Source organism: Bos taurus, chromosome 5, assembly GCF_002263795.3.
Source record: "Bos taurus isolate L1 Dominette 01449 registration number 42190680 breed Hereford chromosome 5, ARS-UCD2.0, whole genome shotgun sequence".
In the NCBI taxonomy this organism is placed as follows: domain Eukaryota; kingdom Metazoa; phylum Chordata; class Mammalia; order Artiodactyla; family Bovidae; genus Bos; species Bos taurus.
Window position 1 is genome coordinate 95,174,887 of NC_037332.1, and position 17,042 is coordinate 95,191,928.

General features: G+C 43.4%; 1 protein-coding gene across 8 annotated transcripts in view; it reads left to right on the forward strand.

Moving 5' to 3' along the window:
- Positions 1-17,042, forward strand: part of GUCY2C (guanylate cyclase 2C) — a 101,077-nt gene that overhangs the window by 37,616 nt on the left and 46,419 nt on the right. For 7 of the 8 annotated variants that reach the window (XM_059886118.1, XM_059886116.1, XM_059886117.1 and 4 more), the window contains 6 exon segments: positions 2,510-2,622; positions 4,268-4,332; positions 7,426-7,638; positions 9,097-9,218; positions 12,059-12,155; positions 15,203-15,320. In XM_059886118.1, the coding sequence (XP_059742101.1) occupies positions 4,280-4,332; positions 7,426-7,638; positions 9,097-9,218; positions 12,059-12,155; positions 15,203-15,320 (603 nt within the window). In that variant the 5' untranslated portion in view covers positions 2,510-2,622; positions 4,268-4,279. 8 annotated transcript variants of the gene reach the window in all.

A 17,042-nucleotide genomic window follows, 5' to 3' on the forward strand; every position in this document is an offset into this window, starting at 1 on the left:
CATCCTCTAAGGAGAGAATGTCTCAATTTTCTTTATTTAAAATTCTGTGTCAATAGCAGCAGTAGTTGTCATATATCATGTATGTGTGATAACTGTCTTCTGTACAATATACATTGCTTCAACCCTGTCTGAGTCCAGATTCATATATAAGTGGATGGATCTTATCTAGAGCCATAATGTAACTAGGAGGTCATTTAATAAAACCCCCTTCTATGGGCAGTGTGGTGTAGTAGAAAGAACATTTGATTTGAAATCCGAGGACCCAAATTGGTGTCCGTTTTCCAGAGCTTTCTCTCTTTGTGACCTATTTCTCTTGATCTACCTGAGCTCGGTGTTCTTGTTTTTTAAGTACCTGTCAGGTGCTTGGTGGGCCTTCCCAAGTGGCTCTAGTGGTAAAGAACCTGTATACCAAAGCAGGAGATGTAAGAGATGCAGGTTCGATCCCTGGGTCAGGAGGATCCCCTGGAGGAAGGCACGGCAAACGCACTCCAGTATTCTTGCCTGGAGAATTCCATGGACAGAGGAGCCTGGCAGGCTACAGTCCATGGGGTCTCAAAGAGTCAGACACGACTGAAGCAACTTAGCACACACACATAGGTGCTAGGTAAGATATATCATCTTTTTACTCACCACAGCTCTGTGCAATCAGCATTGCTGACACTGTTTCACAGCAGAGGCTTAATAATTTTGCTGAAGTCATACAAGTTGTCTGTTTGAAGTAGGAGTCAAATCTGTATCTGTCTGATTCCACAGAGTGTAGCATGTCACCACTGTAAGAGCTTTACCCACCATGAACTAACTTGCTCATTAAAATAAAGTGGTGGAACATTGTGGTTAGAAGTAGAGGTTTGGAGTCAGACAGAGGCCGGTTCACGTTCCAGCCTTTTATCCAACCTGTGACCTTGAGCAAGTTATACTTAAATTTTCTGAGCTTCAATTCCTTCACCTATAAAATCATAGTAAATAGTTTCCTCCGGTGAGTATGGTGTGAATTAAATGAAGAGATTCGCATAAAGCACTTAATTCACTGACTGATCCGTACTGTGCACTCACTGAATGGCCGTTGTGTTTATTGTGGCCGCTCTTACTGTTGTTCTTGTCAAGGACGTTGATGTTGTTGCTGCTGCGTCCTTGCTGCTGTTAGCAGAACAAGTTACCCTGCACATAAAGTAAACAGCAGAGTGTGTTGTTCAGATGTTGATCTCTGAACTCATATTACCCGAATTTGCACTTCTGCTCCATCATTTACTAGTTGAATGACACTGAGTAAGTTGTTGATTCTAAGTTCAGTCATCTCATTTGTAAAATAGAGTCAATAATGGTGAGAGGCCTTTGCATGGACTCAGTAAGAGGAGGATCTGAAGGAGGGGGAAGTGAAAGAGTAAACTGAGGCCCAGATTTCTGCATCTGATGATGCATTTTGTCAGATGAATGGTCATGCATAGTAAACCCAAGAAATGCAGCTTGTGAAGGGAAGACGGATTCATGGTCTAAGCTTATTAAGCACTGATGCTCGGGAAAAATTTAAGACAATATACTTAAGGACTAACTTGAACAATAGAAAGATTTCAAATGTTGGTGATGTCCAAGTGGAAGAGAGCAATATTTTCCCCAAGTACTTAGGAAAGCTTTGTGGGTTTGGAAGAATATACAGGACTTGGTCAAAAACTTGAAAATAAGATTCCTTCAGTCTTAGGAAATCAACTTCCCAAGGTTGTATGTGCCATGGCCTCAACCTGGTCCATACCCCTCACCTGGTCCATACCTTCCACGTGTCCATGTCCCCCACCTGGTCCATATCCTCAGCCTGGTCCATACCCCCAACCTGGTCCATACCCTCCATATGTCCCCCACCTGGTCCATACCCCCGCCCTGGTCCATACCCTCCACATGCTCTCATCTGCTGAGGGGGTCCCTTTCCTAGACTCCAGAGCCCATATCCAGATTCACTTTGGTCCCATCCCATCCTCAAAGCTCTCTATAGGAGAGAAAGCATCTGAGATCACCCTGTATTCTATAACATCCCCCTCACCCTCCCAGCACTGAGATCTCATGGTATGGTGTGCAGATGGCAAGCAGGATAGGGTTGAAACGACACCCGAGGAACTGCTTATAAGTTAAGCTTTAATTTGAAGTCCCCATCCCATTGTCTAAAAAGTGTTTATTGGAGGCCTCCCTGATGGTCCCATGGTTAAAGACTCCACACTTCCACTGCAGGGGATGTAAGTTCGGTCCTTGGTCAGGGTACTAAGATCCCACATGCTACACAGCGTGGCCCCAAAATAAAAATAAAAACAATATGCTAAAGTCATTAAAGTAATAATAATAAAGAAGTGACAAGGAGTGACATAAGAACTCAGAACTCAAATATTTCTAGGCTTAAAACTGGATATACAATTCCACCTCCCCCCCACTACCAGATCAGTTGGCAAAAGATAAATCTCACAGCCAGTATAAACTTACTGAGAAATAACACTAGTCTTCTCTTTTCCCTCATTCTGGATAACAGGCCTCAATGTGACCGTGAATGCTACCTTCATCTATTCAGAAGGTGTGATTTATAAGTCCAGTGACTGCCGGAGCAGTACCTGTGAAGGCCTCGACCTCCTCAGGACTATTTCAGTGAGTGCCTGCCTCTGCGGGGTCAGCTTTCACCCTCCTGCCTTGGGGGGATGGTGGCTGGGCTCCCCGACCTGTCCGCCAGCACCCCAGCTGTCTGTCAGCATCCCACCTGTCTGCCAGCTTCTCCGCTGTCCAACAGCATCTCCCCTGTCCACTGGCATCTCCCCTGTCCGCCAGCATCCCATCTGTCCACCAGCATCTCCCTCGTTGCCTCCAGCTACCCAGCTGAGTGATTTGGAGATGGGGTGCTCTGACTCTCTCCCCATCTATTTTCCAAGTGAGAGGGCCCTCCAGGAACCCAGAAAGGTAGGGAGCACCTTAGCTATGTTGTCTGTACACAGTCAGTGGTATGGAGGGGGATTATTTTGTTTTCAAAAGTCTAAAAAAAATTTCAGTGTTGGTATTAACTGATATGCCTTTGTGTCCCCTCAAGAAATACCAGAGGTGCCCTATTACAAAAATATGTTCCAACATGTGTGCTCAGTCATGGCCAACTCTCTGGGGCCCCATGGGCTGTAGCCTGCCAGGCCCCTCTGTCCATGGAGTTCTCCAGGCAAGAATACTGGACTGGGTTGCCATGCCCTCCTCTAGGGGATCTTCCCAACCCAGGGATTGAACATGTGGCTCCTGCCTTGCAGGCGAATTCTTTACTGCTGAGCGACTGGGGAGGCCCCCAAAACCCTACACCAGAAACCTATTGCAAGTCATCACCGTATACATGGTCACAGATGGATTGTTTAAGAGCAGAATCTGAAACCTAACTTTAAAGTAGTAATTGTAATGTCAAAATCTAGAAATAGGAAGAGAGAGATCCTTGCCTATTTGCTCCTCCCAACCCCAGCCCTAACCCCAACCAGAGCTTTCGGGGCTGAAGAGTGTTCCAAGCTCTCTGGAGGCAAGTAGGCTGTGAGATGCCCCTCTACGACAGAAACCTAAGAAAAAGCCCTTCATAAAGCAGAGTGTGGGCACAGAGCATGGTTCTGAAGCTCTAATCAATAACATAGAATCAACCTGATTGGCCACACTCATGTCAGGAGGCGTGGCTCATTACAGTCGCCATTTTAAATCGTGGAGGATGTGGAGTGAGCAAGAGGAGTTGAATACACTCCACTTTGCAGTTCTGCGAAGGTGTGTCTCCTCTTTCTACCTCTCCAGAGGAAGATGTAACCTGGTTCTCCAACACCGTCGATGGAATATTCCTAGTCGGGTGCCCCTTGAGAAAGGGTGGAATATATCTGTAGACTTCAAAGCAGTTACACTGCAGTTTGTTCTCTGCAGCCCTGCTTGTCGCTTCCCCTAAAACCGGAACTTGCCCTCTCTCTCCACAGCCCCTCCAAATCTAGTCTGTTCACCATGTGGCCTACAGACACTGCTGATGTTACAGTCTGCCGGTGCCTCTTCAGCCACTGGACATCCTCCCCTTGATAAGAGAGTCCAGGTTCATGTTCGGGCAGCACACCTTCAGCAGGATTCTCTTGCCTCCTTCCACAGCCTCTCCCAGCTCAGACATCCCGGAGATGTTAGAATGAGAGAGAAAGGCCCACTTTCCAGCCTTCTCGATGCCTCCCCCTTGCCCGCTTCTTTCCTGTACACTGATTCATGTTTTATTTTTAGGGATTAGTTGTTTGTTTGTTTTCTCCTACAGAGTAAAAAACAGATGGGCTGTGTCCTCATGGGGCCCTCGTGTACCTATTCCACCTTCCAAATGTAGTAAGTAGCTTGGTTTGTTGTTGTTTTCACGCCCCTGTGACTTGAAGTCAGGACGAAATCATCAATATTTAAGTGATTTATCAAACAGCAGTCTAGTTCAGATAATACAGTCAGCAGTTTGGGGCCCTTGTATTCTGCAGCCTCTCTAATAACTGTCATGCCCTCATCCAGGTAACTGCCTTTGTTCAATGTGGGGCGAATGACAGTAGCTGTTCCAGTTCAGTTACTAACATCTGAGTATGAGAAGCAAAACCGTAGAGATGAGGTTGTAGCTTCCCTGGTGGCTCAGTCTGTAAAGAATCTGCCTGCAGTGCAGGAGACCTGGTTTTGATCCCTGGGTCGGGAAGATCTCCTGGAGAGGGGCATGGCAACCCACTCCAGTGTTCTTGCCTGGAGAAGCCCATGAGCAGAGGAGCCTAGAGTCCATGGGGTGGCAAAGAGGCATGACTGAACTGACTTAGCATGAGAGATGAAGTTAGACTCCTGGCAAGATACAGGGAAGATAATGAACTTGGATAATTTGAAAATTGAATAAATGAAATATTCCCAGACACAAACACAAAGGAAAGCACCCTAGGGCCTTGGCAGGGCGCTGTTCCATCCTTAGGTCTGTAAGAACAGGAACAGTGGTAGGATTCTTATTTCATAGTGCTATTTGAGGATTACATGAATAACATACTAAAGTACTTTACACAGTGCCCAACTTAGAAGAAAAAATCTTCCAGTATGTTTTAGAGGGAAAGTACTTCTCTGGCTTCTGGAAAATCGCCCCCATCCCTCTTGTTCGTCTCATGCAGTGTAATTCTCACCACCACAAAATACTTCGTTCTGCCAAATCACCCTTCCCCAATAAAAATCCCTCCCACATGCCTTTCTTTCTGTTCCATCTCCCCCTGAATCAAGATCACTCTTTGTCTACACAGAGAAAACCTTTAATAGACCACCAAAGATGGAAGGGGATGTTGTTTTCCTTTCTCAAATACATATTAAACATCTTCATACAAACTTGGCAGCCCAGAGATCCTGAGGTGAATGAGCCAGGTGTGATCCTCACCTTCATGGTGCTTGCAGTCTAGTGGAGGAGACAGAGATTAAACAGATTCTCTCTCAAATGATTACCTGGTGTCAGGTATCAAAGAAAGTTCTCCTGATGGATAAAGAGATTTAATCTAGGACCTGATGGATCAGTAAGAATCAACCAGGCAAAGAGTTAGGGGCACAGCATTTCTGGCATTTGTAAAGACCCTGATAGAAAATAAAGCTTGATATGTTTAAGGCATGACTGCAGCCATGAAATTAAAAGACGCTTGCTCCTTGGAAGAAAAGCTATGACCAAGCTAGACACTATATTAGAAAGCAGAGACATTACTTTGCCAATAAAGGTCCACCTAGTCAGTTCAGTTCAGTTCAGTTCAGTTGCTCAGTCGTGTCCGACTCTTTGCGACCCCATGAATCGCAGCACGCCAGGCCTCCCTGTCCATCACCAACTCCCGGAGTTCACTCAGACTCACATCCATCGAGTCAGTGATGCCATCCAGCATCTCATCCTCTGTCGTCCTCTTCTCCTCCTAAGGCTATGGTTTTTCCAGTAGTCATGTATGAATGTGAGAGTTGGACTATAAAGAAAGTTGAGCACTGAAGAATTGATGCTTTTGAACTGTGGTGTTGAAGAAGACTCTTGAGAGTCCCTTGGACTCCAAGGAAATCCAACCAGTCCATCCTAAAGGAGATCAGTCCTGAATGTTCACTGGAAGGACTGATGTTGAACCTGAAACTCCAAATCTTTGGCCACCTGCTGCAAAGAGCTGACTCATTTGAAAAGACCCTGATGCTGGGAAAGATTGAGGGCAGGAGGAGAAGGGGACGACAGGGGATGAGATGGTTGAAGGGCGTCACCAACTCAATGGAGATGAGTCTGGGTAAACTCCGGGAGTTGGTGATGGACAGGGAGGCCTGGTGTGCTGCAGTCCATGGGGTTCCAAGGAATTGGACACGACGGAGTGACTGAACTGAACTGACTTGATGTTTAAGGAACCACGAGTAGATCCATGTGCCGAACAGGAGAAGGAAAACCATAAAGTCCTCCGGTGAAGCCTGTCTCAAAGGTGGTCCGAAGCACCTGCATGCTCAGTTGCTAAGTTGTGTCCAACTCTTTGGGGCCCTGAGGACTGTGGCCCACCAGGCTCCTTTGTGCATGGGATTTTTCCAGGCAGGAATACTGAAGTGGATATAAGAGCTGAAAATAAAGCAGTGCATGGAAGGGAATTTCAGGGACATCTTTTTGGCTTCACAACATTTATAGTAGCTGTGGTGGCCCATTTTCTGTTTTTCTTAGTCCTATGCCCCAAAGTCCATATGTCCTAGCCTAGATGTTAGGGCAACCTGATGAAACTCATCTTAGAATAAATCAAAGTAACCAAGCCACATGTGTGAGTGCCTGTGCATGCTGTCACTTCAGTCATGTCTGACTCTGCATTTCTATGAACTGTAGCCCACCAGCCTCCTCTGTCCATAGGATTCTCCAGGCAAGAATTCTGAAGTGGGTTACCACACCCTCCAGGAGATCTTCTGACCCAGGGATCGAACCTAGTCTCCCTCATTGCAGATAGATTCTTTACCATCTGAGCCACCAGGGAAGCCCAGAGAAGGCAGTGCGTGTGTGCAGGCTAAGTCGCCTCAGTCGTATCTGACTCTTTGCAAGCCTATGGAGTGTAGCCCACCAGTCTCCTCTATCCATGGGATTCTCCAGGCAAGAATTCTGGAGCGAGTTGCCATGCCCTCCTCCAGGGACCAGGGATGGAACCTGCGTCTCTCATGTCTCCTGCATTGGGAGGTGACCACTAGCACCACCTGGAAACCAAGCCACATATATAAGACAACTTCCAGAGTATGCTTAGAATGTAGCATATGTTCAGTAAATATTCTTTAAATTCACTTGTGTGAGAGGGACCTATGTAAGTCAAATACCTGCTTGAATGACCCTATTTCATTTTTGTCATTTCCACCCACATGCTGAAACAGCTTAAAGAAGGATCTTACTTGTGCTACTTAAGTTAATCCTGATATTGGTTTATTTCTCACCTCTTGGCACAGCCTTGACACAGATTTAAACTATCCCATGATTTCAGCTGGGAGTTTTGGATTGTCATGTGACTACAAAGAAACCTTAACCAGGATGATGTCTCCAGCTCGGAAGCTGATGTACTTTTTGGTTGAGTTTTGGAAAGTCAAATTTCAATTCAAACCTTTTTCCTGGAACACTGCGTATGTTTTCAAGAATAGTACAGAGACTGAGGACTGTTTCTGGTAAGCAAGACCATTAATATCCTTCTGACATTTAGCCATAAACCATGGAGAGAAACCATAAACTCTCAGCAGACCCCTAGTTATTATCAGATGCTCGTTCCATGAAGTAACAGCGTTGGGAATGGAAACCAACCCACTTTCTTACATGCAACTGGTACATAGTTTATGTTTAACTGATTTCATTCCTAAGCTATAAATATATTTAGATAAGGCTGTTTGTTACTCCTGTTTGAACTAGATCTATTAAACACAGTTCTCTGAAGTAGGTACCCCTTAACTTCAGGTCAAATTGAAATTTCACTTAGAAATAAATCAACAGCAACAGCTAATGTTTCATTATAATAAAAAGGAATTGTATAGAGTGTATTATATGTCTTGAGAACTCTGAATAGATGTTTTTTGAACATATTTTTGAAAAGTTGCCTTTTCTTATAGAGTCTGTTAGTTAACAATGATCTGTTTTCCTTGCCTCAGTGTGATTGACATAAAGTGTGTCTATGTAATGGTAAATACATTGACTAAATATTTTCATAATTCTTTCCAAATGGCATAAGTGAAGTAGCAATAAATACAGCTTTGATGAAGTAAAGGCAAAGGGGCCGAAAGAAACATGATGTCATTAATATAATCGACATACATTGCATGTGTGACACTCTTTGCAGTTTTGAAAGTACTTTCATGTTAGTTTTATCAATTCCCCACAGTAAACTCTCTGTAGAAAAGAGGACAAGTACCATGATCTCTGTTTAAGGAGCATGGAAATCAGACATGATAGAGAATATGCATTCTGCCTGTCCTACACAACAGGTTAGAAATCATTTCTCTCACAGCTTTTCAGAGGAATCAGACTGTTGGAGAGAACAGAGTATCAGGCACCATTGCTAAAATGAAACTACAGAGCTCACACATCTCCAGCAAAGGTGGCAGAAAGAATGACTTGAAGGAACCTGAAGTCTCTCTCCACCAAAGCATGTGGAGGACTAAAATAGGGTACCCCTGAGAACACACATCTAGGGAACTGTAAGAATCAATACTAAGGCATCATCTTAGAAACTTCGGGCTGAACAGAAGTCAGTTTCATACAGGAGGAAAAATTACTCCTATCAGCTCTGAATTTTTGTACTATAGATTCAAAAGTTTCAATTTCTGTGTGATAATGGGATGAGAACAGAGTAGCCTTCCTTCAGCAAATAGCAAGAAGCCTTTAGAAGGGATCTGGGAAATACCTCCTGTTTGTATGAATACATGAAGATCCCCTGAAACTGTCCCTATACTCCTCCTGAAACATTCATCCTAACCCTTGGGATCGTGATGTGTATTGTCCATTGTGTTAACAGAGGCAATGGATTTTAGATGAACAAGTCCCCTGGAGACATCTGTAAGCAGTGAGCAAACGACATGGAAAGCCATGAAGAAACTAAGCTGATTGCTTAGAGTTTCTCTTTGTTTCTGTTCTAGGTACCTCAATGCTCTGGAGGCTGGAGTTTCCTATTTTTCTCAGAAACTAGGCTTCAAGGAGATGTTGAGAGGAGATACCGAGTTTCAGGACATCTTAATGGATCAGAACAGGAAAAGCAATGGTAAGAGGACATGAAGCAAGATCATTTTTTTGCCGGCTACTTCCTCACAACCATCGCCTCCCTATGAGTGATTTGGACAAATGTACCCCCAGAGCTGTCATCATACTGTATATTTTGTGTGTTTGGGAAGGTCTGTAGCTGCTTGCAACTCCATTATATGGTTCCTTTTGCAGATTCAAACCTTATCCTTGGAGAAATTAGCAAAAGTAGTATATTAACATGGGACTGCCTTTGTGGTCCAGGAGTTGGGGGTCTGCCTGCTAAAACAGGAGACACAGGTTCGATCCCTGGTCCAGGAAGATTCCACATGCCGTGGGGCAGCTAAGCCCAAGCACCACAGCTACTGAAGCCCACGCTTCTTAGAGCCTGGGCTATGCAACAAAAGAAGCTGCCAGAATGAGAAGCCCTTGCACCACAACCAGAGAAAGCCCATGTGGAAGACCCAGTGCAGCCATAAATAAATAAATAAATTTTTAAAATATATCAGCTTCTTGAAGGTAATGATAAGGCTAAAAGCCAGCTTTTATGAACCAAAATGATATCACAATCCACACTATCAGGGAACTGCTTTTTAAAAATACATTTATTTATTTGGCTGTGCCTGGTCTTAGTTGGAGAAGGCAATGGCACCCCACTCCAGTACTCTTGCCTGGAAACGCCCACAGATGGAGGAGCCTGGTAGGCTGCAGTCCATGGGGTCGCTAAGAGTCGAACACGACTGAGCGACTTCACTTTCACTTCTCACTTTCATGCATTGGAGAAGGAAATGGCAACCCACTCCAGTATTCTTGCCTGGAGAATCCCAGGGTCAAGGGAGCCTGATGGGCTGCCGTCTATGGGGTCACACAGAGTCGGACATGATTCAAGCGACTTAGCAGCAGCAGCAGCAGATCTTAGTTGTGGCATTTGAGATCTAGTTCCCTGACCAGGGATCAAACCCAGGGCCCCTGCGTTGGGAGCGTGGAGTCTTAGCCCCTGGACCACCAGGGAAGTCCCAATAAACTGCTTCGTGTATACCTGTGGTGGATTCATGTTGATACATGGCAAAACCAATACAATATTGTAAAGTTAAAAAATAAAATTAAAAAAAAAAAGTTCTCCACAATCTAATATACTGTTGAATCTGTGACGAATCCTCAAATATTCTGAATCCTGTTTCCCCGGTGACCAAGAGGACGTATTTATTGATATCTAGCCTTAGGCAAAATTATAAGATAGGCCAAGACTGTTTCACTTGGATTTATTCTCTATTTCACTTGCTCAGTGATCTCTCATTTATAGACCAAGTATGAAAAGTGAATGGTATAAAATCATTCTCACCAAGTAATTCAGTGATTTATTTCACCCTCCACAGAAATCTTTTTACAAATAAGAATATATCAGAATACTTATGTGTTAAGGATTCTTTTTACAAATAAGGATATATCAGGAATCAACTGTCAAATTTTCTACCAGGAAAGGTTCTTGCTTGGCAGGATTTCCTGGTATCCCTCAAAATATCATTTGCTGTCATTATCAAGCATTTGCCATATTAAGAACCTACCATTTGCAAAACATTGAACAAGACATGGGAAAAAAGAAATATAAAATGATTCATGTCCCTAAAATGTTTTCAATTCAACTGGACAACACAGTGTAGGAAAAGATCTAATGAAGTGTCTCCCAACTCACTCATCTTAGCATCAAGCCATGCATTTCGGAAATCTGGTTACAATGCGTTGGAGAGCTTAGAGAGTCAGATTGGAACTCTGTCACTGAGTTCTGAGTTAAGAAGCTGCAAGCAAAACCCAAGGAAAGGTGCTTAGGAAGATTTTATTAATGCTCACACTAACTTATATGTTTTCCAACAACTTTATATGTGGGTGAAAGTGAAAGTGAAGTGCTCAGTCGTGTCCGACTCTGCGACGCCATGGACTGTAGCCCACCAAGCTCCTCCGTCCATGGGATTCTCCAGGCAAGAATACTGGAGTGGGTTGCCATTTCCTTTTCCAGGGGATCTTCCCGACCCAGGAATCAAACCCAGGTCTCCCGCATTGCAGGCAGACGCTTTAACCTCTGAGCCACCAGGGAAGCCCTACATGTGGGTAGTGCATTTCATTTATTAATGAAAATAGTTTTTGTAACTACTCCAGCCTTATGTAGTGGAGTAAGCACTAAACAGACGCAAATACTTGATTTTCAGAGCTGTTTCTGTCATCTACCAGTTTTTTTTTTTTTATATCGTTGGCGTCTTGGCTATAGTTTCCTTAAATCAGTAAAATTAAGGAAATGGACTAGATGATTCTTTTTTAAAGATACATGTATTAATATTTGTTTATTTTTTGGCTGTCTTGGGTCTTTACTGCTGTACGTGGGCTTTCTCTAGTTGGGGCAAGCAGGAGCTACTCCCTAGTTGCAGGGCACAGGCTTCTCATTGCGGTGATTCCTTTCGTTGCAGAGCGCGGGCTGTAGACACTTAGTCTTCAGTAGTTGTGGCTCGCAGCCTCTGGGGTGTTGGCTCAGGGGTTGTAGCCCTCTGGCTTAGTTGCCTTGCAGCATGTGGGATCTTCCCAGAGCAGGGATCAAACCTGTGTCCCCTGAGTTGGCAGACAGATTCTTCACCACTGGACCACCAAGGAAGCCTGGACTAGATGATCCTTTTTAAGATCCCATGCAGCTCTACTCTGACTCCGTTAAAAAAAAAAAAAAAATGTGGGGGGAAATAAATTTGAGGAATTGGTGTTAATCTTAAAACATGAATGTAGCATAGACTTACTGGGTTCAGATTCAATCACATGGTTCCCTTCTTGCTTAACAGATTATTGTATATTTTTCTCTCTGTCTTGCTCTGTCTCCTGCAGTGATTGTTATGTGTGGTAGACCGGAAACCATCCAAAACCTCAGGGGTAACCGGGCAGTGGCTGAAGACATCGTCATTATTCTGGTGGATTTATTCAAGTAGGTATAATATTTGGAAGAACTCTCCTTTCAGAAAGAAAATAAGGATTTCCAAAAGATATTCTCTTTTCTCGTGTTTTTCATAGCCTTAAATGGGATTCAGTATAAAGATAATATTTTAACCAATGTTTAATTTCTTCTTTATCATTCTTATTTAATTCATTATAGCCTTAGCAGAGATGTATACCTTTGATATCGCTATCATGTCTAAGGACCATATGAAAGGTTTCTACCATGTGGCACAGGAAACTCTGCTCAATATTATGTGACAACCTACATGGGAAAGGAATTTGAAGAAGAATAGATACACGTATGGGCTTCCCAGGTGGCGCAGTGGTAAAGAATCCACCCGCCAAGGCAGGAGACACAAGAGACTGTTTCGATTCCTGGGTCGGGAAGATCCCCTGGAGGAGGAAATGGCAGCCCACTCCAGTATTCTTGTCTGAAAAAATTCCATGGCCAGAGGAGCCTGGTGGGCCGCAGTCTTGGGATCACAAAAGAGTCTAACACGACTGAGCACAGATACATGTGTATGTATAACTGAATCACTGCTGTACACCTGAGGCTAACGCAACGTTGTTAATCAACTCTACTCCAATATAAAATTTTAAAAACTAAAAAATAAGTAAATAAATACAAAAGTTTTATTTAAAAACAAAACAAAACAAAACATTAAACCCACATGCCCATTCAACAAAGATCCTGGTCTCCAGCCTGATCATAAGGTCTTTTTCCCAGGCAGCAATAGATCAGCTAATATCCCAGTCATATGTCTGGGAACATGGGCTGTATCTGTGCCTTTGATTGCTAGTGGCCTTTGGTCCTAGATTATTTTCCTTCAGCCACCTTTGGTAAGAGGGAAGTTCCCATTAAGTGAATTTGACTGACGCGATTATTCTTTGCCCTCTGCAGTGTAGTCACTGGGTGGTAATTTTCCCCTGCACTTCACTGGCACTAAGGGGAGAAAATTCTGGAGAACAGAAAGCATCTTTTATCACATCCCTGCTTTTTTACCACTCATCTTCTAATGTAGTTACAGTTTTATGGAGAACCCATTAAAAAAAAAAAGTGCCAAGGTAATATCTGAGTCAGATTAAGCTTTAAAAAGGCGTTGCTAGTATATCTTGTGTCTCTTGCTCCATCGGCTGAATCATATGACTTCACTTACCTGTCTGGATCATTGATCATTTGCTGTCTGTATTCAGAGCAGAAGCTATTACCGCAGTGTATCATATCTGATTAGTCATTTCAGACACCTTGAATGTACTTGTCTCAGTGTTGAGAAAGATGAAGCATGGGAACTGCAGGCATATCTAGTTTCTGAAGATAATATAGTCAGCTGAGCCTTTTAGCTGCAGAAGACAAAAAAGAGGGCAGAATTATCAACACTTTATTCCTGCAACCACATTGATAGCCTCTTTCAATGACTGCTTTGCCTCCTGGAAGGAGGCCTCGGTGGAACCAGTTTGGTGTAACTTTATTTTTAGAAACTCCTTATCTACTGCCAAAGTGTTGGCCTCCTTTTATCACTATTCCCTAAGGACACCTGGCTGTGTTTCGGGAAGATCATATGAGATTCATTTGAAACTAGACATAACTTGTGATTTCAAATTATAATTCTGACACTTTCAGTTCGTTTGCCTCTTGGGTATTACTTAGCATTTTGAGATTAAGTCTTCTCATTTATCAAGTGAGAATAAAAATATCTATAAGGGTCCTTTAGGATGAGGTGTGGTAATATAAACAAACTCTTCAACACAGTCCTCAGCACATAGATATATTCACCTACATTTGAATATTAAATGATGGTCATCCTGGCTAACAGCAGTTCAAGTATGTTATATTATTTGCAGATTAAAACATTAAAATGATTAGCAGGTACTTCCCTGGTGGTCCAGTGGTTAAGAATCCACCTTGCAATACAGGGGAGACGAGTTCGATCTCTGATCTGGGAACTAAGATCCCACATGCCTCAGACCAGCTAAACCAGTGCTTCACAGCAAGAGATCCATGTGACGCAATGAGGATCCCTCATGCTTCAACTAAGACCCAACACAGCCGAATAAATAAATTTCTTAAAAATAAATAGATACAGCATCGAGGGTCCTCAATGTGCCAGATGTGTCTAGGAATTGAGGATGTGTACTGTTGCATTGCTTCAGTTGTGTCCAGCTCTTTATGACCCCATAGACTGTAGCCTGCCAGGCTCCTCTGTTCATGAAATTCTCCAGGCAAGAATACTGGAGTGGGTTGCCAGATCTCCAGGGGATCTTTCTAACCCAAACAGCAAACGTGAAAGTGAAAGTCGCTCAGTTGTGTCCAACTCTTTGCAACCCCATGGACTATACAGTCCATGGAATTCTCCAGGCCAGAATACTGGAGTGGGTAGCCTTTCCCTTCTCCAGCGGATCTTCACAACCCAGGGATCAAACCCAGGTCTCCCACATTGCAAGAGCGCGTTATGTCTCCTGCATTGGCAGGTGGCTTCTTTACTACTAGTGCCAACTGGGAAGCCCAGGAATTGAGAAAACAAGGACCAGTTAGCTAATGTTAAGAAGCATACAGTGTCAGAGAAAATGCAGGTATCAGCCAAGAGTCATTAAACCTTGAAAACAAGCTTACATATCCAGGGCTCCCCCAAAATCTTCTTTCTTTTTAAAGAATTAGCTGCAGTGAATTGCTAAAGAAACAAATGAACCTCTGTTTGTTAGTATATTCTAGATCCTTCATGTTTATTTTAATTTCAGAATAACCTATCAAAATATTTATTTTAAAAATATTAAAATTCATATAAACTTTATAAAAAAAAGTATCTGTATTATGATCTTCCATTTCCATTTATGTTTGTTAACCACAGCATCTAAGTTCTGCTATTCAAGGCAGCAGGTGTATAAAAAAATAAACTTATCTGGGGAAAGTAGAAAGTTTTGCAGGGGAAAAAAAATGTTTTAAACTATCTCAAAGCTGATGTACGAATCGGTAGGAGTTCCATTTCCATTTTTTGCAGCAATCTGATTTTCATGAGAAACTTGTGCTTTTTATTCCAGTGACCACTACTTCATGGACAATGTCACAGCCCCTGACTACATGAAAAATGTTCTTGTTTTGACCCTGCCTCCGGAAAACTCCGTCTCAAATAGTTCCTCCTCCAAAAATCTATCACTGGTAAATTTCATACACATATATACTCTTATTCTTCTGGCAGGGGTAAGATACCATTCTTCCATTTAGGACCCAGATTCTAAAATGAGCAAATTGTTCCTCCACTGGTTCCAGTTTACTCAGCAAATGTTAACTGAGCCAATTATGTGTAATAGCAGGATTCTTGCTATTAAAACTCCAGGACTTCCCTGGTGGTCCAGTGGTTAAGACTCTGGCCACCCGTGCAGGAGACACGGGTTCAGTCCCTGCCCCAGGATGACTCCACATGCCATGGGGGAAGCTAGGCAGGTGCACCACAGCTACTGAGCCAGCAATTCTAGAGCCCGTGCTCAGAAGCCACCGCAGTGGAAAGCCCACACACAGCCACTAGAGAGTCGCTCCTGCGTGTCAGAACTAGAGAAAGCCTACACACAGCAATGAAGACCCACCCAGCACAGCCCAAAATAAATCAATAAATTTGCAAAAAATCAAACTCTTTCTATATGTCACTGTGCTAGGCTGTAGTCCAGCACCACACTGCAGGCTGCTATAACATCCAAACAGAAGCTACATTGCGGTATGATAGGAAGCAGCCCTGCTAACTTAGGGGAGGTACATATTAGACAATGTAGAATGGATGAAGTTCCCCACGTCCCTGGCCCTGGTATCAGAGCTCTACCTCTAAAGATACACATTCCCAGGTTAAGATGCAGTCCTTTATTGTCATTAGGTTGATTATCATCCGAATTTGTACAGGAGAGGCCTGGTTTATTTCTTTTATTCCAGCATCCCATCTGGTTTAGCATTTGTCCCAGAAAAAGAGCCTCCAATTGGACATTAAATGATTAATGTCTTGATTAAATGCAAAACCCCAGACTCTAATACCACATTGGATTTTGATGGTCACTGCACTTTAACGCAGCTAAAGTCACTGGATGTTTTCTGGCCTCACACACGGTTGAGAGCAGGTTTGGAGAAGGGAGGGAGTAAGGGGTGGTCAGTCCCAAAGCCCTCAAACAACTTTAGGATGACGAGGCCCAAAGAGCAGCAAGGAAAGTTGGGGACCTTTGAGAAAATCACCATTTTGCCTAGACTGGCAATTCTAAGCCCTCTGTTTTGCAACCCTGCCAAAATTTGGGGCTGTACCCCTTCAGGGGCTGGGTCTTAACTGATGCTTTTCATTTCATGAAAAGATGATTTCAGCAAAAGACACTGAAGCCAATGAGAGATATTTTCCTTTTTCCCTTCTCATGTTTTCTAACAAATATACTTCTGGGTGTCATGTTCAGATTTCACTTGCACAGCTGCTAGGCTTAGGCAAAAGTCTGATTCTTTACAGGTGGGTGGGCCAAACTGAGCTCATTCGGTCTCAGGGGCACTGAGCTTTCAATCCAGCCCAATTCTGTAAAGACCACCACACAACTGCCACAGAGGCAGAGGAGTCCCGACCCCTTCTTATGTTCACCAGGGCAGACATTTGTGTCTGCCCTTAACACCCAACCAGGACTCTCTCCAAAGCAAATACAGTGGTATCAGCCGATCAAAACTCTTCCTATCGCATCACGCTACTCAAAGGCAGTGGGGTTGTTTTTGTTGCTGTTCTCTTTTATTCTTAAATGAAAACGTTATTTCTATATAAAACCTTATGAGAATTGAAAATTCTCATAATTGTGTATGAGAAATGCTGTATGTTGTTCTTCCTGGTTGAAATAAAATATTTTACCATCATGGGAAGGAGGAAGCACG